Source organism: Crotalus tigris, unplaced genomic scaffold, assembly GCF_016545835.1.
Source record: "Crotalus tigris isolate CLP2741 ecotype Arizona unplaced genomic scaffold, ASM1654583v1 scf7180000024470.1849372, whole genome shotgun sequence".
Lineage (NCBI taxonomy): Eukaryota > Metazoa > Chordata > Lepidosauria > Squamata > Viperidae > Crotalus > Crotalus tigris.
Genome location: NW_024100641.1, coordinates 1486366 through 1509144, shown reverse-complemented (window position 1 = coordinate 1509144; position 22779 = coordinate 1486366). Strand labels below are relative to the sequence as shown.

The following is a 22779-nucleotide window of genomic DNA, read 5'->3' as shown; positions in this document are numbered from 1 at the left end:
TCCGCAAAACTAAATTTAGCAACCATTTTTATTTAAAGAGGTGGAATCCCTTCTGCTGTTGGAAGTAATTTCTGGAGTCATAAAAATACTTCTAGAGCTGCAGCAAAGTGGAAGGAAGAAATAACTAAGAAGTAGTGAGCCTGTCACTTTGGTCACAACTCCAATTGCTATTGTTCAGTGCATTATTACAAAGCACCCCAATAGGTTGTCTCAAGTCGTGAACATGGAATCTCACTTTTCAGAGCAAATTGTCCCTATCTGAACTACGCATGGTGGTGTGAATAAACTGTTGAGGAGTTAGATGTATTTATGAACTGACAAAATCAGAGGCCATTTCGGGCAAGAGGTTTGCTCATTAAAGAAAACAAAATGTCTCCCTCTGCTATTTTGTAAGTCTGTGTAAAACAGAATCAGATATGTAATTGGATGGGTTGTTTTTACTCATTTCCTGGGAAATGTGTGTTCTTTGGTCAATTGCCTTGACTGCTGTACTTATTCAAAAAGAAAGAGAGTGAGATGATTAGCCTAATTATGAAAACAACAGTTGAGATGATAGACAAGCCAACAGAATTTGTGACCCATCCAATGATCATCACTCTGCCTGCTACCTGTGGCTTCTAGACATTTGGACTCTTCTCCTTTTGGTAAAAAATACATAAATTAACTGTCAGATCTATGGACACATATTCACCCTCAATGTTTCCGGTAAGGAGGATAATAAATTGTGAGAAGATTTCACCCAGTCCCTGTAAGTATGTCAGTTTGCTATTTGAAACTGCAATCTGAAGGGCTTATAATTAGACTGAGTTACATGTAAGTATGTCAGCTTGTCATTTAAAGCAGCAGGCTGGCACACCTGTCTGGAAGTTGATCTTTTCATAATCCTGTGCCCAACTCTGCCATTTCTACTCCACATTAGCATCTCCTTAAGGTATCGAATACCACAAAAAAATATTGCAAGAATATTGTCAGTGAGGCACTAATTTTCCTGGGCAAAACCTGCACTTACAGCAGGCAGCAATGCACTTAAAGTATTTGTTGTATATGGGATGCAGGCCCTAGAAGAAAAGTTTGGAGAATTAGCCAAGAGATGGTGGGTGGAGAGCAAGAAATCAACTTCCCAGCACTGAAATATAATTCTAGGAAAAGAAAATGAACATAGGTGCTTGTAGGATGCAATGGAACATCACACAGAAAGTTTTGAATGTAAGATTCTAGGTACTCAACAGTGTTTTCTTTTTCCTTCTGTGTTGTTCCCAAAACTGGGTCTAAGCTTGGTGTTGAAGCCAATTGATCACTAAACCCAAGAGGTGGAAAAAAAACCCCTTTTATTTTGGTACCAAGGCATCATTTACAGTTTTACAGCAGTTTTTATAATAAAGGGTGATTTTCATACATCTCTCTGCCCACCCAACGCATTCCTCTCCTCCAATAATACATGCATAACATATAATATTGATTGGTTACCTAGACTGCAGCCCCCTAAAGCTTTCTCGCTTGTTCTGCAAAATAGCTAAATGTTACGCCACCTTTGGTAACGGGAATATTGCAAAGCTCCTAGTTTCCTGTGCTAGCTATGTGGTTTTGGGTTTTCTTATAAGTGAGCTATTCATGTACCCAACATCCTGGCTAAGTGGCTGAACCTGTGAATCTGTCTCGCTTCATTGTCCCTGCACCCCCCCCCCATCTCCCACAGCACCCCTAACATATGAACTATTAGCAAGCTTAGCCCTCAGTGAGCAGTAAGGAAAAAAACTGTTAAAGAAAAAGTTTTTTAAGAGTAAATGTTTCTTAAACTCTTCAAGACGAAGGGATAGAATTAGAATGGTGGGCATACTCAACTACAGGCAAGATATTGGAAGGACAAAAAAGAATTAGGTATAAAAATTGAATTGATAGGGTTAGGTAAAATACTATTAGGTACTGAGGATAAAATGATTAAAAAGTTATATCATTATTTGTGAGAAGAAGGCAATGTACGAAGAACAGGTAAAAGAAACCATGTTAATGTGGAGCAAGGTCTTTGATCTCAACTTTGATCTGCATATCTGGCAAGAACTATGGGTACGAAATAGGAAGCTCACCTTGGCTAGAAAACCTTTACAAAATGTTTTATAAATGGCATTTCCCACCCGCAAGACTAGCTAAAATGGGCCCAAACATTTCCCCTATGTGCTGGAAATGTAATTTGGCAAGAGGGACATATTATCATATGTGGTGGGAGTGCCCGAAAGCCCGTGACTTTGGGAACAAGGTTAAAAAATGGCTAGAAGAAATACTAATGACAGAGGTAGAGCTAAAACCAGAACCCCTCTTACTAGGTATTACCATGCAGAAATACGATAAAGGGGCACTTTATTTAATGTTACATATTTTCACGGCTGCCAGATTGGCCTATGCACAAAACTGGAGAAACAAAGAAATTCCAACAGAAGAAGAGATTCTACATAAAATCTTATTGTGTGCTGATATGGATAGGCTTACTATGGAATTAAAGGACAAGACAGAAATGGACTATTTTGAAATCTGGGACAAATTTTATTGCTGGTACGAGTCAAGGAGAACTGTTCGTGTTTTAAGTTAGTGTTAAGATTGTGGTATATAAAACTGTATGTTAGTTTTCTGAGGTTTTCGCGGGTGTTTGTATGTAGGTCTTTGGTTGTTCGGGTTTTCTCCCGCGTAAAATTGGAAGTGTCTTGGCGACGTTTCGACGAAGTCCCATTCGTCATCTTCAGGCTGGTGTTTTCAGCTTCGTGCTTCGAGCAGCAATGTGTGGTCTTAGCTGTTTCTTCCTTTTAACTGCCAGTGGGGGTATGAACTGATTGGGTGGGAGCTTGGCTGTGTGTTAGTATATAGAGAAACAAATTTGAGGCTGTATTATATAGGAAAATATGTAAATATAGAGATTAGGAATTATATGTATGACAAGGAACAAATTGTTAGGATTATATATACTGGAATGACACGTTATGTCCTTTTTTGTTTTAACTATTTTATGAATAAAAAACTTTAAAAAAGAGTAAATGTTTCCTCCTCTTAAACTCTCAGACTATATTGTCTTCTGACTTTCTCCCTCGTCTTCCTTTTTTCCTTTGCTGCTATGTTTTAAGGGATTTTTTTTCCTCAAGCTCCCGTCCATCCTGCTCTGTATGTTTAAACACCAATTAAAACATCTATCTCTTTATTTTCAAACTGAACTTCTGTTTCTGCCTTGACCTTCCACCTGCCTCCCCTTGTCAGTCTGCTAATAAGCAGACTTCTAATTTTTAGGTTGGGTTTATCCTGATTAATTGCATGGATATGTCTAGGATCAATGTTTTCTTGGAAAAAATAAAGGACAAAGAGAAAAAGGGACAAATATGAAAGAGATCCATAAAGAAGAAGAGAAATTACTTGTTCATGTTTATAACTTTGCTTAACAAAAAAAAAAGAGCAAAATCAGGAAAAAAATATTTAAATGAAATAAACAGAAAGGACAGTTTTCTAAAATAAAAGTCTATAATGAAGTCTGTATTGTCAGTGTATCTATATGGTGAGAATTACGTGAGTTTATGTCCAACATTCAAATTTACTATTTCTAGAGCTTTTTTGTTGTTGTTGTCTTTATACTCCATTTATACTTTATTAAATAGAATTCATATGTTGATCATTTAAGGAAAAATTCAACAGTAATAGACTTCTAGAATCCTAAAATCAGAAGAGGCTTAACAGCTCTTCTTCCACTTAACAGATTTTTATTAAAAATTCAAGCTTTGATGAACAACTCACCAACCACAACTCATATTGTCCAGAGTGGGATTTAAGTTGTGAAGAGGTGGAAAGGGGGCAGGCTGGTTAATTTTACAGATGTGAGATAGACTGCAAGTACTTTATCAATTAAAAACTATAAAGTGTTAAAAAACATTACATTTGTTAAGACCTTTTGAAAGAACCTGATTTTTTTTTTTATGTATGTGAGTTCAGGTACTGTATCTTGTTTTTTTCTAAAATAGGTATTATGAGATCTGCAGTACAGTATCCTGGGAAACTGAAATGCTCTGATCTGACATTGTCTTTGTTCTGAATCCTAATATAATAGAAGAACAAATTCTTCTCTTGCAATGTCTATAAGGAATTCTAGAAGGTAAATTCTATTAACTGTTAACTTTGCCATATTAGGCTATGATCATTTGTAGTGCCATTTTTCACTGCATTAAACTGAAAGATCTGGAATCCATTAAAATTTTCAATTTCAGCAGCTATGTATAATGACAGTGCTGTGAAATACCACACAATTAGAAGATTACCATTTGAGAAATACAAGTCATTTTTTTTAATCCTTTGGCAAGAATGTTCCAAATATCAGGAGGAATAGCAGAGGCAAAAATTCTGCCACCTTATTCTCTCTTTCAGAGAATGTTAGCTCCCTGTTTATATAAAATTTGTTGATATATTAACAAGGAGCAAAACTCCACATGTGCTAGCACTGATGATGTTACTTAGTTGAGTAATGAAACATCTGCAAGCAAACAACCAAACTCAGCGAGTGCCAAGGAATCTAAGATATTGTTTATTTGTGAATATTGTTTGGTTCTTTCTTCCTACATTTAGCTTATGACACTCTTGCTTCATTTAACTCTGCTCCACAGAAGACCTACCCCTCTGGGAAAGATTTTAATGCTGGGAAAGGTGGAAGAAAAGAGAAGAGGAGGATCAGCATTAAGGCGGATGGATTAAGCTACAGTGGCAAAAGACTCTAAGCTGTTTGGTGGCTTGATTCATTCACAATGATTAATGATTGTACTGGTATGACATATACTGACAATGGCAAGAATCTCATATGAATAAAGATGGAAGAACACATTAATTCCCACAATGGAAGGATGGATGGTAAAGGTGAGGGAGTTGCCAGAGATGCCAAAATTGATTGTTCTATTAAGAAAAAAAATATATTCAATTTGGTTTCCATTTAGAAACCTCTTCTAGATTTTGTACTTGAAGCTGAAAAAAAAAGCCCGCTTAATTTTAGAGTTTTGATAATTAAAATAACTCTCTTGTTATATAAATGGCTTGGATCATTTAGATATGTAAAGCAAACAATTGAGATAGTAACTGTTTTTTTTTTTGTAGTCTACTAAGTTTCGAAGTTACTTTCACCTTTCATTTTATTTGCACATTCCTCTTTAACATTCTCAATTTTTGCTTCTATTTGTATTTTATCTTATAATAAACTTTAATAAAAAAATTGAAAAATAATGGTTTCAGGTACAGAATAAAAGTGAGAGTAACGTTTAAGGGTGTGTTTGTTAAGTGTTTCTGAAAAATGGGGAAAAAAAGTCTCCTTGATCAGTTTATGATTTACTTAAGCAGCACAAACACTGGCTAGGAAGAAGGTCTTGTAAATCTTCTGCAAGAAGACCTCTGCAGATTTTTCTAGGCAGCAGCATCTCTAACCGAAGCATCCTGTTGCTTATATTGCTGAGTTATCCATTTTCTTCTCAGCTAGAGAAGCAGCTGCTTCATTCGCTACAGAAAAACTAATAATAAGAGAATAAGTACACAAAGAAATTGTCTTCCAGCCTGAGAGTAGGTGTAAGCCATAGGAGAATTTGATGATATATTGTTTTTTCCTCATGAATGAAGATAACAATAAAGAATAAGAAGGTGATGAGTTAGGAACATATTGGGGTGCCTCCTCTGTTCTGAGCAAAGGCCCAGAACAAATCTTTGTTGGATAACTGATTTTGTAGGGAGATTTTGTGGGCTTTCTTAGTTTGTGGCTTACCTGTGTAAAGCAATCAGCAGCAGCTCTCTTGATGATGTTCAAGAAAAACCAAATATACAGGTATAGTATAGAGGATACCTTGCTCAATAGTAGTAACTGTGAGAGGGAAGTCAGAGTCCTAATGGACAATCACTTAAATATGAGCCAGCAGTGTGCTGCAGCTGCCAAAAAGGCCAACACAGTGCTGGGCTGCATTAACAGGGGGATAGAATGAAGATCACGTGAAATATTAATACCACTTTACAATGCCTTGGTAAGGCCACACTTGGAATATTGCATCCAGTTTTGGTCACCACAATGTAAAAAAGATGTTGAGACTCTAGAAAGTGTACAGAGAAGAGCAACAAAGATGATTAGGGGACTGGAGCCTAAAGTGTATACGGAAAGGCTGCTGGAATTGGGTATGTCTAGTTTAACGAAGAGAAGGATGAGAGGGGACATGATAGCAGTGTTCCAGTATCTCAGGGGCTGCCCCAAAGAACATGGAGTCACTGAAGACAAGAAGCAATGGATGGAGACTCATCAAGGAGAGAGGCAACATGGAACTAAGGAGAAATTTGCTGACAGCTAGAACAATTAACCAGTGGAACAACCTGCCTCCAGAAATTGTGAATGCTCCAACACTGGAAGTTTTTAAGAAGAGACTGGACAGCCATTTGTCTGAAATAGTATAGGGTTTCCTGCCCGACTTCCAAGGTCCCTTCCAACTTTATTATTATTGTTGTTGTTGTTGTTATTATTATCATCATCATCATCATCATCATCATCATCATCATCATCATTAGTATTATGCCTCACAACCTCAATGAAAACTACCTGGCAAACAATTGGCTGTTCTTATAACTTTCCCTTAGCTCAAGGTACTTTTAATTTATTTTATTTAACCCTGTTTTCTAATTCCTTTTAGAAATCAGTCAATAAGAACCAAGGACTGCCTTCCATGGTAAGAGAGAAGACAGAAAAGACAGACAGATAGATATTTGAAGAGGACTCAGGAGTCCAACAGGAGGAACAATGATGCAGTTATTGGTTGTCCCCATTTTTTTTTCATGGGTTTTGTGGTAGATTTAAATCTTTATTTTATGATGTTAAATTATATTATGCCAATTGATGGTTTACACTACAACATTTCCAATCTCCAAAGGATGGAAAATGGGACTCTCAAATTCTACCAATCACTGTCAAAAAAGTAAGTCCCGTGAGGAGATGGTAGGAGAACTACATGTTTTCAGTTCTATTTTAGAAGCTTTTCTAGCTTCATTCTCATTTTCATTGTGCATGCATATTATATTAGAAAACCAAACAAAAGCAGGCAGCAAATGAAATAATTGGTATCAGAAAAGAATGATGCAAACTGATGTCACCTCAAGGTGTCCACGTCTACACAATCACACATACATTTTTACATTTAAAGTGAAACTTCCTAGGGTAGGAGAAAACCATCTTCTAAATGAAGCTACTGGGGAAAAAAGTAAATTAATCTATTGAATCATTAACCATGGGCATAGCATTCCTCCCAAAATTAATATCTTTGATGCCACATTTTTATTTTGATGCCACACTCTCTCTCAACCTATTTTTTTTACCGTCTCATGAGAGAAAAAGAATAGGAGATACTTGACTTCTTGTTCCTTCTCCACCCAGTGCTAAGATTAATATTTTCTACCAAGAGAACCTTCTTCTCATACTATGAACATACTTAGACACATCCATAATTTCTTACTTAACTATTAAGCAAGACAGGGGTTGCTTGAATGAATGCACATTACTTTAAAAGCTTTCTTTAGTGTCACTTGTCATGTTTTTCCAAGTAATTCCTGACTCTTAACAAAGTGAGCTGATACTTAAAACACTTGGAGGAAATTATTTCTATCTCTTTTGTGGAGATAATTGTGACTTTGTCAAGTTTTGTTTTCATGAAGGCAAAATAAATCAGTCAACTATGAAAGCCCAATATATCATTCTCAGCACAGAAACATCCATGTACCATTTGCCTATTGTAGGGACCATTTAAGACCATTTAAGTTCAGAAGAAAAGAAAAGAAAAAAAAAGTGGAGAAAACAATCCTTATTCACACCGCAAAGATGGTTACATAACCAGAAATTCAAAGCCATATTATTATGAAATAGGCATTAGATCCATTCTTCTTGGATGGAAAGCATTGTTGAGACTTTTGGAAAACTGGGTTTTGGATTTCCATTTTCCAAAATGTTTTCCCACCACCAAACTAAATAGAGCATTGCAGGGAATAAAGAGAATTCCTGATTTAAAAGATAATTAAGGAAGGAAGCAGAACAATATATATATACAGTGTGTGTTTGTGTGTGTGGATATGTATGTATGCACACACACATTCCCAATTTTTTTTGGTCCTTCCAGTTCATAACTTGTTATATTATTGAATCAAAGGATGAATCAATTTAAACTCAGTTATTCTAAATATTTTTTTTTTCCAAATACGATTCAGTCTCTTTTCACTTACCAAGTATGAGGCTTCATTCCCTGCAAATCCCTCAATTCTCCCCTCTGTTTCCCATCCCAGGGCCATAATGCTAAATTCACAGTATGAAAATTAAACATCCCACAACTGTTTCAGCTTGAGGTTCTGCTGAACATGTTGAAGACAGCAGGATTAAGCCATAGAGCAGTTCAGCATTTTGACTGAAAGCGAAAAAGATGTTTAGAAGCACAGTGGGAACAAATGCTCCAATGTAATGTAAGGGAAAGGTACAGTTGCTCAAAATCACCGAATAGGATATAATTTTGTAATTTTACTGATATTTGCTAGAAAGGAAACTGGAATTTCCCTCCTCTCCCTTCCCTTCCCTCTCTTCTAACATGCTTTGGAGGAAGTAAATTGGGCTTCTGTTATTATTTTGAACTTTTTCTCTCTCCTTCCATCCACCAAACACTGTTTCTGCTTATCTTGAAACCTCATTTTGAAACTGTTTAGTTTTGGAGCTAGTAGCTTCCAAGATGACAATTTCAGTAATCACTATTCCACAGGTTATATTGATTAGCAACGCCCAACAAGTCAGAGATTTCCACCTTATGTTCTGCTACAAGGAACAGAATGAATTGTTTTCTCACCCAAATCAAGAAAGATAAGACAGCCTAATTAAGCCACAATCTAGAATCTAAGAACATTAAACTAAAGGTGCCACTAGCACCAAGCTCTGATTTTAATGAATTAAAGAGGTGAGAAGTTTCACTATTGATTTTTAAGAAAACCACTGCTATTATGATAAAGATTAAATATATTTTATGTTACTTCCTGTACGTACACGCTTTAGAGTGTTAAAAAAAAGAGAGAACAAGATAAATGTTCTCTCATAAAGGGGGGAAAGGCAGACTAAGAGAAAACAAAATTGTAGCATCTTTCTACAATTCATATAAAAAGAGCCTGGAGGGATCAGGAATTCTTTACAAAGTCAGAAAAAAGATGTAAAGGAGTCTTAGGCACCTCAGGAGAGAATGCATTCTATGGCATAGGCATCACCAGAAAAGGAGTACTTGCAAGTCAGTGCAGCAAGGCAATCCAAAATTCTACGGAACACAGAAGGACCTTCCTGTATGAACCCAGCAATTAAACAGACCTGTGAAAATGGAGACAGTTTATCGAACACCTTGATTCCACAGCATAAAAAACTGTTGTGTGAAGTCATTTATTGGTGTAGTAAGATGAGGGAATGGCCTTGAGGGACAGGAAAAAGAGTCACCGCAAAAGCAACACTCAGACAAACGAAACCATCTGGTGCAGAAGTGTAACCTAAGATAATTTATCAGACAAGATGCTCCACAGTTAAAGATAAAGTTAAGATAAAAGGAGGGAGGAGGGGGGGCACTCTGACTTGCAAGATACTATATTTTTATAATAAAATTAGTATTATTGCCTTGTGTGTCTTTAGTTGCCTAATCTGGTCTAGCTTCAGGGGGTGACAACTGGTTTAGGTTATGGTATCCTTAATAGGCAGATTATATCTAGTTATACTTCTTGCCCTCAGACCAACTAAGTGATGTTCTCAAGTTCTTGCCCTAGTGTTGGAAGGTTGTATGGAGCTGGATGGGAAAGAACAGGCCTTGAGTTGGCTAATCCATACACCTCTTCAGACCTCTCCTGCTATCTCTTCAATCCTTTACTGACAAATCAAAATAATTTAAATACTGTGGATTCCTTGATGCTCTCTGAACTTGGTTGTTTGCTTGCAGATGTTTTGTTACCAAATAGATAACATCTTCAGTGCTAGAAGGGAGTGGGGATTGCTCTTGGATTATATACAGTAGCTTGCCCTGCCAGTGTTGATGAGGATGATGGTGTTTATATTCCCTGATTTACAACAGTTCATTTCGTGACTCTTCAAAGTTACAAGGGCACTGAAAAAAGTGATCTATTGCTACTTTTCACACAATGGTTGCAGCCTCCCCATGGTCACATGATCAACATTCAGATGCATGGCAACTGACTCACATTTATGAACAGATGTAGTTTCTAGGATCATGTGATCCCCTTGTCAACATCCTGCTAACATCGGATGTTTTTGCTTTGACAATATATGGGGATGCAACCATTTTCCTTCTTATGTTTTACTCTTAGAATTAGAGTTAGAATTAGATGATACTGGGGGGCAGGGAGGAGGAGGAATGTGCATGGGAGTTTAGTTAGACATAACAATACTGTAACTAGTGTGAGAACCAAGGTTTTTGAAATAAGAGATGATAAGAATTAGCGGATTGGAGAACTGGAGGGAAAGTCTGCATTTCAAGCTAATTGGAGAATGTGATTTATGACTGTAAATTAGAGGAGGGAATCGTGCTTTGATACTATGTGTTCAGGGGAGGGGAATTCAGATTTTGGCTTTGGCTATGTAAGTGCCGATGCTACGCTACTTGAATAAAGATTCTTTAAGGTAAACAAAGCCTCAAAGTTCTTTGAAGAGTTTCATCTGTCAGAACCATGACACCCCTTTTGTAACCTTCTGACAACCTATGTCAGTGGGGAAACCAAGTTGCTTTGACCATGTCACTAATTTAATAATGTCAGGGATTCACTTAATGACCATGGCAAGAAAGGTCATAAAATGGGGCAACTGTCATGCCCAAAACACAACTTTTGGGCTCAGGTTTGATCATAACTCGAGGCATACCTGTATGGCAGTTCCTCTCGTTTCTTTTGAAAAAAAAAGATAAACCTTTTCTCCACCTTAAATATTTTCAGACTGAGTTGTAATGAGCTGTGCATTCAATTAAATAAAGACTCAGTTTCACTCCATCATGTGCAGAATTATCATCAAAGAGAAAGCCCTATAAAAAGTCTCAACTGTAAATGAAGACGGTTAATGAAAAAAGAGTCATACGAGGCTTGTAAAACATTGCTGTGCTTCCAAACCTGCTCCAGTCTACAGTTCCAAGACCACTCTTGCTTTACAAAAATGAATCTCTTCCTCATTTAAACGAGTATCTAAATTTTAAGAGGCAATAAAAGTAATTGGGAACAACCGGGATAGAGAAGCTGACAACTTTTGTGGAAATTATACTTACCAGCAAGAAAAGGGGAGGAGGGAGGACGTGAGTGCTAGTCAACTCTTCTGTGAGTTTGTGAATGACTTTCCATCGCTCAGAGACCAGGTTTGCTTAACTAACATTAACACTGGTTTATTTCATATCTGTGTGTGTTTTGGGACTCCAGCTCAGTTTGATCAAAGTAGCACAAGGTTGTCCTCGGCTTACCGCAGTTCATTTAGTGACCATTCAAAGTTACAACAGCATTGGAAAAAAAAAAGACTGATGATCATTTTTCACATTTATGACCGCTGCAGCACCCCCACGGTCACATGATCAAAATCTGGATGCTTGGCAACTGACTCACATTTATGAGGGTTGTAGTGTCCCAGAGTTGTGTGATCCTCTTTTGTGATCTTCTGACAAGCAAAGTCCATGGAGAAACCAGGTTCATTTAACAACTGTGTCATTAATTTAACAACCGCAGTGATTCAGCTGTTAAATGGGGCAAAACTCATTTCACAAATTTCTCACCGAGCAACATAAATTTTCGGCTCAGTTGTGGTTGTACATCGAGGGGGACCTGCATGTGAATCCTGACAATTCAGCAACCAAGAGAAGCAAATTCAGTGATCCCAGCCATATTGTCAGTCGGAAATACACAACAATGGGAACTTATCTTCTCCCCAAGCCGGAAAAATGAATAATCAAGATTTCTGAGTGTTTTTAACTGATGCACAAACTAACGCCTAGGCTGATTGGGCTGTTGGCTTTTAAAACATTCTTTTGTCACTAACAAGAAGGTAAGGATGATTGATAACTAAAACTGAAGGGTGGGTTTGATTGAAGTGGCACTGGTATACACAAGAGCAGAAATTATCCTATCTTGGCAGTAACTTTTTGTCATTGTTGTCCAGAAAAAGCTCCTCTGTCATTTTTTTTTACAAATGATTATGAAACCATCACTTGCCTACAAAAAGTGGTGTTGTCATCTTATCATTTCAGCCAGTCAAAGTGGCAGGGAGCATGTAGTAACTATAAAAGAAGGATGGGAGGGGGGAGGACAAGATGCTAATTCCCATTCCAGCAACTTGAATTCAAGTTGTAATTTACTCCCCAAGACTGTGAAGATTACTCGAGTTCATATTGGCACCATTACATGGCCATTGGATGCAAAATTTAATCAGGACAATTTTTCACCATAAAACAAATGGGTAGTTCAGTAATGGGTAGTTCAGCAGCAGCAATATCTTTCTATTCTAGAACAATGCACATGAATATGCTGATGCTATCCTATGGACTCATTCCATACAATATGTTTTGCAAAGCGAAAGGCTGTCAGCTTCCCCCCAAAACTTCAGAAAGATACATTGAGCAATTTGCTTTATTGTCCCTCTTCTATAGACATAAGTCTAGCTAAGCTAAAGCAGACATAAGCATAATGCATATACTCTCATAATGATTAGGGAGGAACCATCGTCACCCTCTTTGTCCAACACAAACTATCTGAATTGAGTTGTCTCTTGCTCCTCCTTACCTTTTAGGAATCTGGACAAATTCCATCACTGAGAGTAGAGTGGGATGGAGGGAACCCAAGAAAATACTATGCATCATAGCATAATTGTCTACAACCAACCTTTACATTTTTGAAGCCATTGTAACAAGTTCTGCCTATTAAAACAGTGGTTCTCAACTTGTGATGAATGGATCCCTGGGGGGGGGGGAAATAATGTCACAGGAGGTCCCCAAAGGCTTAAAGAAATTTATGATATAAAATCTTGAGGTAAGTCTTGGGGGTCAATGGCCATGGTATGTGGGTACTTAAAGGGGGTCCATGGTAAAGAAAAGGTTGAGAACTATTGGTCTAAACATCAGCCATTGGACCTTTTTGTCATGGAAGTTTAAGAGAAAAGCATCAGAGAAGATTGCAAATGTATCCAAGAGGATGCAGTACATTATTCTTTGGATGGTTGGAAGGACGCAGGTAGCTTCATTCATCAGTGTGTACATAAAATTTAGCAGCAGTACACATTCATTACATTCCATTTCCAATTCATGGTCCCAAGTTGATGAATATATTGAATCACAGCCTCTAGCCCATTATCCATCAATATTGATTCTAGGAGTGCTTATGAGGAAGTTATGTGCAAACTACAAGATGATATGCAAACAACCCCAACACGTACCTGAATAAGCCACAAATAGCTGAGCAAGTTAATACGTTCCATTTTCAGTTTCTGACTGCAGATCTGTGTATGGGGGGGAAAACAAATTTTCAATGCAAAGCTTTCCCTCTCTAAGAGATATAAATGGATATTTCAGAATAATTCCCCACAAAACTGGTGACTTGGCATGGGGCGATATCTAAAACCATTGTGTTTTCTTTCCTTGTGCATTTTTTCCACAAACACTTCTTGTTTTTTAATGACAACTATGCACTAGCTGTGTCCTAGTGACAAATATCCCTTGGAGTTAATTTGAGGGCTTGGCACATAATGCAACACATCAGCAATCCCTGATTTATGGGTGTATTTCTGCATCATAACAACTGAAAACTAACACTGTGTTGCCAGAAGCAATTACTTTACTATAAAGGATGTGAGCCAGGAATGCATTAATTTAATTTCACGACCAGGTAAGACTGAAGGAAAATATGCATTTCAAAGAAAAAAATAAAAATAAAAAATAACTTATTTGGGAATCTCACTTTTGTGTAAAAAAAAAAAATAACTTTTTAAATTTTTTCTGCATAAGGCCAGAACTTGAATTACTTGCATTTTATTTATCTGGTTTTATTTGTGAGAAGTTGCTTTTGCAAAATATGATACTCTTGGTTATAAAATAATTGGAACTCTGTTTGAATAGTTTTATGATGGTGTGCGTCTGGGTGCATGGAGTGAGGTGTCATGGAAAAACCCAATGAAAGAAACTAAAGACAGCAACACAAAGCAATAGTTCTTACTTTAAGATTCAGAGGTTTATTTCAGCTATAATTTGGAACACACACACAAAGATGATAAGATAAGATAAGATAAGATAAGATAAGGTAAGGTAAGGTAAGGTAAGGTAAGGTAAGGTAAGGTAAGGTAAGGTAAGGTAAGGTAAGGTAAGGTAAGATAAGATTGTAATGCATGATGATTTAAAATCAGATGGTTTACAAAGACCTCATCAATTTGCTTAGAGTATAAAGGAGTAGGAGAGGTATGGGGATACCTGAGCTTTAATTTATGTATTGGTCCTCTTCTTATTTTTAGCTACCAGATTTACCTGGCTACTGACATACAATGAACCCAATTAAACCAATTCTAAAACTAAAATTGTAAAATTTGTAAAAGTTTAAATACACAATCAAACATTTGTTTATGTTTCTACCAATGGATCCACCATGAAGAAATGTTTCAGCTATGGAGATGCATTGTTTTTCTTTGTAAGATAAATGTTAACCAGAGACATGTTGACTCTCTCAGCAAAGCACTGAGGCAGTGTTAAGTTTATATAAATACCCTTTGTTGACCTTGCTGATCTCAGGTGGTCCATTTACCACCATGCACAGCAATCACTCATGATGAGCTGAGGTGGCGCAGCAGTTAGAGTGCAGTACTGCAGGCCACTTTAGCTGACTGTGTTCAGCAGGTCAGCGGTTCAAATCTCACCGGCTCAAGGTTGACTCAGCCTTCCATCCTTCCAAGGTAGGTAAAATGAGGACCCAGATTGTTGGGGGCAATGTAAATATATATATACATTGTTTACTGGTGTACACCGCTTAGAGAGTGCTTGCACTTAAAGCGGTATATAAGTCTCATAAATAAATAAATAAATGAGTAAAGCAAAGCACTTCAGCTATTCATTCCATTAGGAAGAAGCAGGATCCATAGAACGTCATAGAGTTATCACATTTTTCCTCCCAGTGGTAAAAGCAGCATATTTCTTTCTCCAAATTATCCCCACAACACTAAACGTTAAACTATATTGAGCTGAGAAATTAGTTCAAACTCTCCTTTGAGCTTTCAATGGCTGAAGATAGCCTGGAACACCTTAACCACTCCTGTCACCTTGGTTCTCATTCCACACTGAGCTATACCTCCTTGCTGGGAATATTATACATCCTTCGAGATTCTTGCACAGAATTTACAGATAAGATATGCAAGAAAAAGGAACAGTGTGAGATTCTCCTCCTTTCTGCAGAGAAGGAGGCAAACAATCTGTCAAGATGTTGTTCTGAAGAAGAGCTGTTTAAAAATAGCAGCAGTCATGCTCAAAATTAGACCTCAGTGCAGCATTCTATGGTTGTAACTGACCCAAGATCTCTCTCTCTCTCTCTCTCTCTCTCTCTCTCTCTCTCTCTCTCTCTCTCTCTCTCTCTGTGTGTGTGTGTGTGTGTGTGTGTGTGTATGTGTGCATATATATTATGCAAAAAGGCCTCAGAGACAGTTCAACACATAGTGACAGGGTGTAAAATGCAGGCAGGAATAGCATACACTGAGTGGTATAATACAATTGCTGGCATTGTATAGAGCAACATCTGCACAGTATATGGACTAGACTAGACCCTCCCAAATCCATATTAAGAATTCCCACAGAAGGTCATGCAGAATAAAAAAGGCTAAAATCCTGTGGGACCTCTGGATCCAAACAAGACAGGCAGATGCTAGCCAATCAACTAGATATTCCATTAGTAGATACAGATCAGAATATAGCAATAGTGGTGTAAATCAGTGTTCCCCAAACTTTCTGGAGATGGCAGCAGCAGTAGTGGTGAGGAGAGGGGATGATTTCGTGCACACAGAGGGTGCCACTTTCACAGATATAGCTGTGCAAATGCACATATCCTCCCAACCCTTTGCAGCCCAGTTCTGAATGGGCTATGGACCAGCACCAGGCCAAGGACCAGGGTTGGGGACCCTTGATATAAATGACAGCAAAATCAGGAAGAAAGGGTTTGAGAAGGTGGAGAAGTACCAGGGCTTGAAGGAAGAACTGGAATAGATAGGGAAATAAATACAAACATGGTCCCAACGGTGGGACTGTGACTCCTAAACTGGGAGAGGCGCTCCAACAGATCCCTGGAATGACATCAGAGCTCTCTGTCCAGAAGATGAAGGGCTAAGAACAGCTGTGCAGAACCCTCAAACTGCCAGGCCTCTGATAGAGAACCCAAGATTGAGGAAGACACAGACCACCCGTAGGATGAGAAGGGAATTTTTATAGTAATGCACCTCTTTGTCAATTCATCTCTCTCATTTTAAACCAGGGGTCCCCAACCCCCAGTCCGTGGATCAGTACTGAGCCACGGCATGCCAGCAACTTGTCCGCACAAACAAGCAAAGCCCCATCTGCAGGATGCAGGCAGCATCCTAAACCACGCATCCTCTGGTCTGTGGAAAAATCTCTTTCTACGGAACTGGTCTCTGGTGCCCAAAAGGTTGGGGACCTCTATTTTAAACCATCTAGTTGCTCCAATGAGTGAATTATATGGCTCTTTAATCTATAAGAAGTGCATTAAGAATGAACAATGAGACAAATCAGATGAAACACTGGGCTTCCGTTTGGATTTCCAAAGGCAAATGTCAATTATCTGCCAGCCCCTATTGTCCCTAGTCTGAGCAGCAAGTAATCCTAAAAGCTGTTGGATGGAATTAATCTCTCTTCCTCTCTGCACTTCAGTGTTGGAGTACTTATGACAAACAATGTCCTGCAAAATACCTTCACAGAGAATACTGACCCAGTTGCAGCTTCTTTTAACAGACGTTACTTCTCTGTCATACTTCTGTGAAAGTATAAATTTCTTTTATAATGAGAATTTTAGGGTATCAAATTCTGTAAACAGCTCTGTGCTCTTTACGGTGAGCTAAGCTGAGCAATATAAAAATGCTTTGCTCTTTCTTCCGATCTCTGATGATGTGGCTAATTGCAAACAATGGTTTGATACATATATGTATGTATGTATGTATGTATGTACGTATGTATATGTATAAATTAGGATCATCATGCACTAGGACGAAGAAGTAAATTCTCTTCTTCAGCTTGTTATTTCTTTGTACCAATGCATTTTTTTTTTAAAAAAAGTTGCCACTGATGTTGTATATATGCATGTATTTATTTATTTACAATCCAGTTATATACCCATTCTTATATATTCCATTCTTTATATTATATATTGTATTATATTAATTTATATAGAGAGCACCGGTAGCACAGTGGTTAAAGTACAGTATTGCAGGCAAACTCTGCCCACAGCCTGGAGTTCGATCCTGACCAGCTCAAGGTTGACTCAGCCTTCCATCCTTCCGAGGTTGGTAAAATGAGGACCCAGATTGTTTGGGGCAAAATGCTGATTCTGTAAACCACTTAGAGAGCACTGTAAAGCACTGTGAAGTGATATATAAGTCTAAGTGCTATTGCTATGTATTATTATATTATATTATATTATATTATATTATATTATATTATATTATATTATAACATTACATTATATTACATTATATTATAATATTATATTATATTAATCATCATTATTATTGCTATTATTATAATATTATTATTTTAATATATTACTATATTATTATATTTTATTATGTTATCATCAGATTAGATCATGGAAGTAGTCGCATCCATCCATAGCAATCAATACAGACACTGCACGGGTCCTAGCATGCTAGCAGAGACACACCCATTAGTAAAAGCACATTTTCAGGATCTTGTGAAAATCCAGCACTGTTGGAACCAATTTAATCTCTGGGGAGTGGGGAAGAGAGGAGGTAAAGTTCCATGCAAGGAGAATATTTCATTAAACAAAATCAGACTTGCCACAATTTTTTTAAAAGAAGAAAATAATAGGCAGGTTGAAGTCTTTAGAAAGAGAGACCATGTAAAAGCTTAATAAAGTGAAAGGGAAGAAAATGAAGGGCGAGGGGAAGCAGAGTACCCAGGTTAATGTGATGGGAAATTAACATTTCTAAATTCTTTGAATGAGGCAAATCTGTTGCTTTGAAATAGTATGCCAACGACTTTAACTTATTAGCAGATCAATCTGATTTCCAGAGAGGGGGGGGGATACTTAGTCTGAACCTTTTATGCTTTAATTTGTAATTTGACTGTTGCTAGCCATCCTCAATATTTAACTGGATGTATAAATTAAGGTCCATTTCTACAGCTTAGGGAACAGCACCTTCTCTATGTTATTATCAAATCATTTTTGGTTCACATTATCAACCTGGGATGTTTTGGAAATTGAACATAATAAAAACAATACTGATGTGCAGATCTCATGAAAAATAGCACATTGAAAAAGAAAACAAGTCATAGAACTATTCATTAGGGCGAGTTATTTCCTACTATATTACTAGCTAATATACTGCTACTACTACTACTATGTTATTTGCATATATTAGAATGAGATTCCAATTAGAGAACAAAATATTGAAAATTTGCTAAAATTTGTATTCCCCATCTATATTCTCTCTCCAAAACCATTGCTATATTAATACCAGGAACTGCGATTATACCTTTGTTTGTTTAACGTGACAGCACATGTTCAATATGGTATATTGAAAAAGGGAAGGAAAGCCAACATGATTAAACTCTAAAACAAGCAATGAGAGCTATTCCACCTACAGGTTCCCTCTGACTTTGTTAATGAGCATCATTAAAACTTCAAATTTGAAGTACCAGCCCAAGCAAACAGTGGATGGAAAATTAATGATGTTACTCAACAACACGTTACTAAGACTTCTCTATTTTTCTCTGGAGGGTTAGGGTTTTTTTTTCCTTTGGCTCATCCTTTAGCAAAGTCATACAAGCAGCAAGGTTACCATAGTTATAGCAGAACTCTGAAATAAATGTGGCTATTCTTTGCATTGTAATTGGCACATTGTCATTCAGGCAACTGAAACATACTTTTCGGTTCCCTTCACAAGAATGTGGGTGAAAATTACAAGAATATGGGTGAACTTTAAAAAGGTTTTCTCTCATAGGATCAGTATGGATGATAGCTCTTCGAAGTAAATATTTAACAGAAATATTTTGACGTTGGATTGCATATTTGATTGGATGTCCTAGGGTAGATACTTACTTCTATGGAAAAAGCATTGAAATTGGAGTTCAAGGTTTTGAAAACTCCACAACAGAAATTCAGAACAATACTTACAACAATTCATTTAGTGACTGTTTGAAGTTACAATAGCACTGGAAAAAGTGACCTGTGTCCATTTTCCACACTTTTGACAGGTCCCATGATCAAAATTCAGACTCTTGGCCACTGACTCATATTTATGATGGTTGCAGTGTCCTGCGATCAGACAGTCACCTTTTGTGACTGTCTGATCAGCCAAAGTCAGTGGGGAAGCCAGATTTGCTTAACAAACCTGTTACTAACTTAACAACTGTAGTGGTTCACTTAACAGTTGTGGCAAGACAGGTCATAAAATGGGGCAAAGCTCACTTAACAAATGTCTGGCTTAGCAGCAGAAAAATTGGACTCAACGGAGGTCGCAAATTGAGGACTACCAGTAGACTTGCTTGTTTTTAAATGACAGTGTTGCAACAATAGGGAGACTCTCCTGAAATCAAGACAACAAAACTTATTTTTTATACATATAAAATGGGATTAGAAAGTATTTCTTTTTTAAAAAAAAGCAGCTGCATCAAATAAGACGTTTAATAAGCAACAAAAGGAGTATGCCGGGCTGTGTAATTTTTTTACAATATTTTTGTTTTGAACATCAGCCCTATCGCTGGTGGTTTCAAGTAAAGTTTGGATCATTTGCCCTGGGGCAGGGGGCTGGATTAGAAGACCTCAAAGATCCCTTCCAGTTGTATGATGCTATGAACCAGCTGACCTCAGGAAGAAAAATGGGGGTGTCAAACTAAATCTTTTATCATTCTTTATTCAAACTGAGCCACCCAAGGCCAACAGACTGTTTTAGTTGAAATAATGTTTTCAAAGAGTCCTATTATAAAACTAGAGAATATAGTGTTTTCCATGTAGGTATTATTTTTTGCCCAGAAGAAATATAACTGAAAGAAGTTTGGGGAGACGTAGCAATATTATTATTTTAAAATAAGCAGAGGGTAGTCTCTTTATTCCTTTAGAATATTTCTAGGGCAAGCTGTCAGGCAGCGAAACCAAGCCTTGTTAGATCACGTAAATAGAGTTCCTTTCAAAATTATTTTAAACCCCATTTCTTCTGTTCTAATATAGACTCATAAGCTTTGCAGATTGATGGAAATGGGAATTCTCTCCCCCATCCCTCCTCTGGCTGGGTATTTATTTTGCATGTTCAACCAGAAGATTTAGGGGAAATTATAGGTGTATGTTTGGCAGCCTGGCATAGGCTGGCTGCCAATAACCCAATAAATTTAAGAAGTTGCCATTTTTGCTTCCTAGAAAGAGAATACAATCAAAAAGAAAGAAAGAAAATTACAGTGAGTGCTCTGTCTGATAAACCAACAGAGGAAGTTTGAGCAGTTTCAGACATCTGACTCTGGCAAGAATTTCACTACCCAACACATAACAAATGTGGTAACAAGTGGAAGAAGCTATGGAATCTGTAGCTATAAGTATGTAGTTCGGAGTTACGCTTCCTGTGAGCTTCAGCTTGTTCAGCTCTGCATACAGATGAAATGTGTAAAGGTACAACATTTGCAATTCTTTCCTTCTTCCTCAACTGGAAGCAAGAAGGAATAGTCCTGTTGTCCACCTACATGTGGATGATGGAACCTTCTTCTGTCTTCTGTCCCACAATGAAAAGATGCGGATAAAAGAAAGTTCCATACTTTCCATAAGTTCATAAGTCCATAAGTTCCATCCTAATTTCTTATTCTTCTCCTAAGAAGCATATGTGTCATTTCTTAAAAAAAATATATGTTTGCTATCTAATTATTCATTTCCCTGATGTCTCTTGTGAGACAAGAAAGGTGGAAACAAGGGGCCATGTCTGCCCACGTTGCCTTCTCTATTGATAAATCTGATCATGCCATTCTTAGGTGCATTCTGGTCAGAGAGTTTGCATTTTGCAAATTTATTTACTGTCAGACGAATGGTTTTGCATTTTTCATTAATGTAGCTGAATTTTTTGCATTTGCTTATTTCTTCCACCATCTCCAAGCTAATATATTCTGATTTAGTAAAGAGATGGATCTTTTTACAATTTTAAAAGATAAACACAGAATATACTTGGGCTTGCAAAGATGAGAAGCTTGGTGGTATTTTTAAGAATCATTTTTTTTACTGAATTTAGGAGTGATAGAATAAATTCAATATATATCTGTTGAGTTCTCCACTTTCTTTTCACTATGTCCTCAGTCAACTGAATTAAAGATGCTTGTATATAGAAGCATCACAAATAAACCTGCAAGATTTTGAAAGTGACAGCTGCTATAGCAACTCTGGTGGGTGCAGAGTCAGACCTAAGTGTAAAAAATGTTTGTAAGTGCTATATTTCTTCTTGGTCTAGTATTAGAGACATTGCTCTAATCAATATTTTATTAACTTGGCAAGTCACAAAATTCTCTATATGGATGAGTTGCCATGATTCATTGAACAACAATAGACTTATTTTTTATAGCACTGCTTATCAAAAGGAGTGTTGGTAAAATCCCTAACCCACTGCAGAAATGGCACCCATTCACAGTACTTTTCTGACAAGTAAAAGAATACAGATAAATACTGTGTGATAAACTTCCACTCACATTTCTTTCCTCTTCCTCTCTCTCTCTGCACACACACACACACACACACACACACACACACACAGAGAGAGAGAGAGAGAGAGAGAGAGAGAGAGAGAGAGAGGGAGGGAGGGAGGGAGGGAGGGAGGGAGAGTGTGCAATGGCCTAGTAGTTAAAATGCTCAGCTTGTAGACTGGAAGATTGACAGTTTGAGACCCAGCACAGTGTGATGGAGTGAGTTCCTGTTCCTTGCTCCAGCTCCTGTCAACCTTGTAGTTCAAAAGCATGCAAATGCAAGTACCACTTCAATGGGAAGGTAATTGCATTTTCTGCACTTTGGCATATAGTCATGCTGGCCACATGACCTCGGACAACGCTGACATTCTCAGCTCAGAAACAAAGATGAGCATCCCCACTTAGAGTCAGACACAACAGGGAGGGGAAACCTTTATAGAGTCAGACACAACAGGGAGGGGAAACCTCTATACCATATCGATATCACTATTGATATCCATAACCAAATCCATATCCCTAGATATAGAGTCAACCTTAAAAAGGGGTGTTTAATTAGATATGTCAGGAAATAACTCACAAAATTCCATGAGCAAAATGTCTGCTTAACCATTTTAAACATGCTTACAAATACTGTAGGCAAAGGATACAAGTCTGTTTTGGAATCCCTTAACAGAGATACGTATATTAGAAAATACAGGTTTATGATGTTCAAAATGTTATTGGTAATGATATCTGATGATGCCAAGCTAGATAGAATGATAAATCTAGGTCAATACCTTTATTGGTCCACCAATCTCCAGCTAAGCTAATAAAATTACAAGCTTCTTTGAGT

The 22779-nt window shown here is 37.4% G+C and overlaps 1 protein-coding gene across 5 annotated transcripts in view; it reads right to left on the bottom strand.

Moving 5' to 3' along the window:
• Window positions 1-22779, bottom strand: part of LRRTM4 (leucine rich repeat transmembrane neuronal 4) — a 319070-nt gene that overhangs the window by 99667 nt on the left and 196624 nt on the right. For 3 of the 5 annotated variants that reach the window (XM_039332967.1, XM_039332965.1, XM_039332966.1), the window contains one exon: window positions 13451-13513. The exons of the other annotated variants lie outside the window; for them this stretch is intronic. In XM_039332967.1, coding sequence (XP_039188901.1) covers window positions 13451-13513 — 63 coding nt within the window. The remainder of the gene's footprint in view (window positions 1-13450; window positions 13514-22779) is intronic. 5 annotated transcript variants of the gene reach the window in all.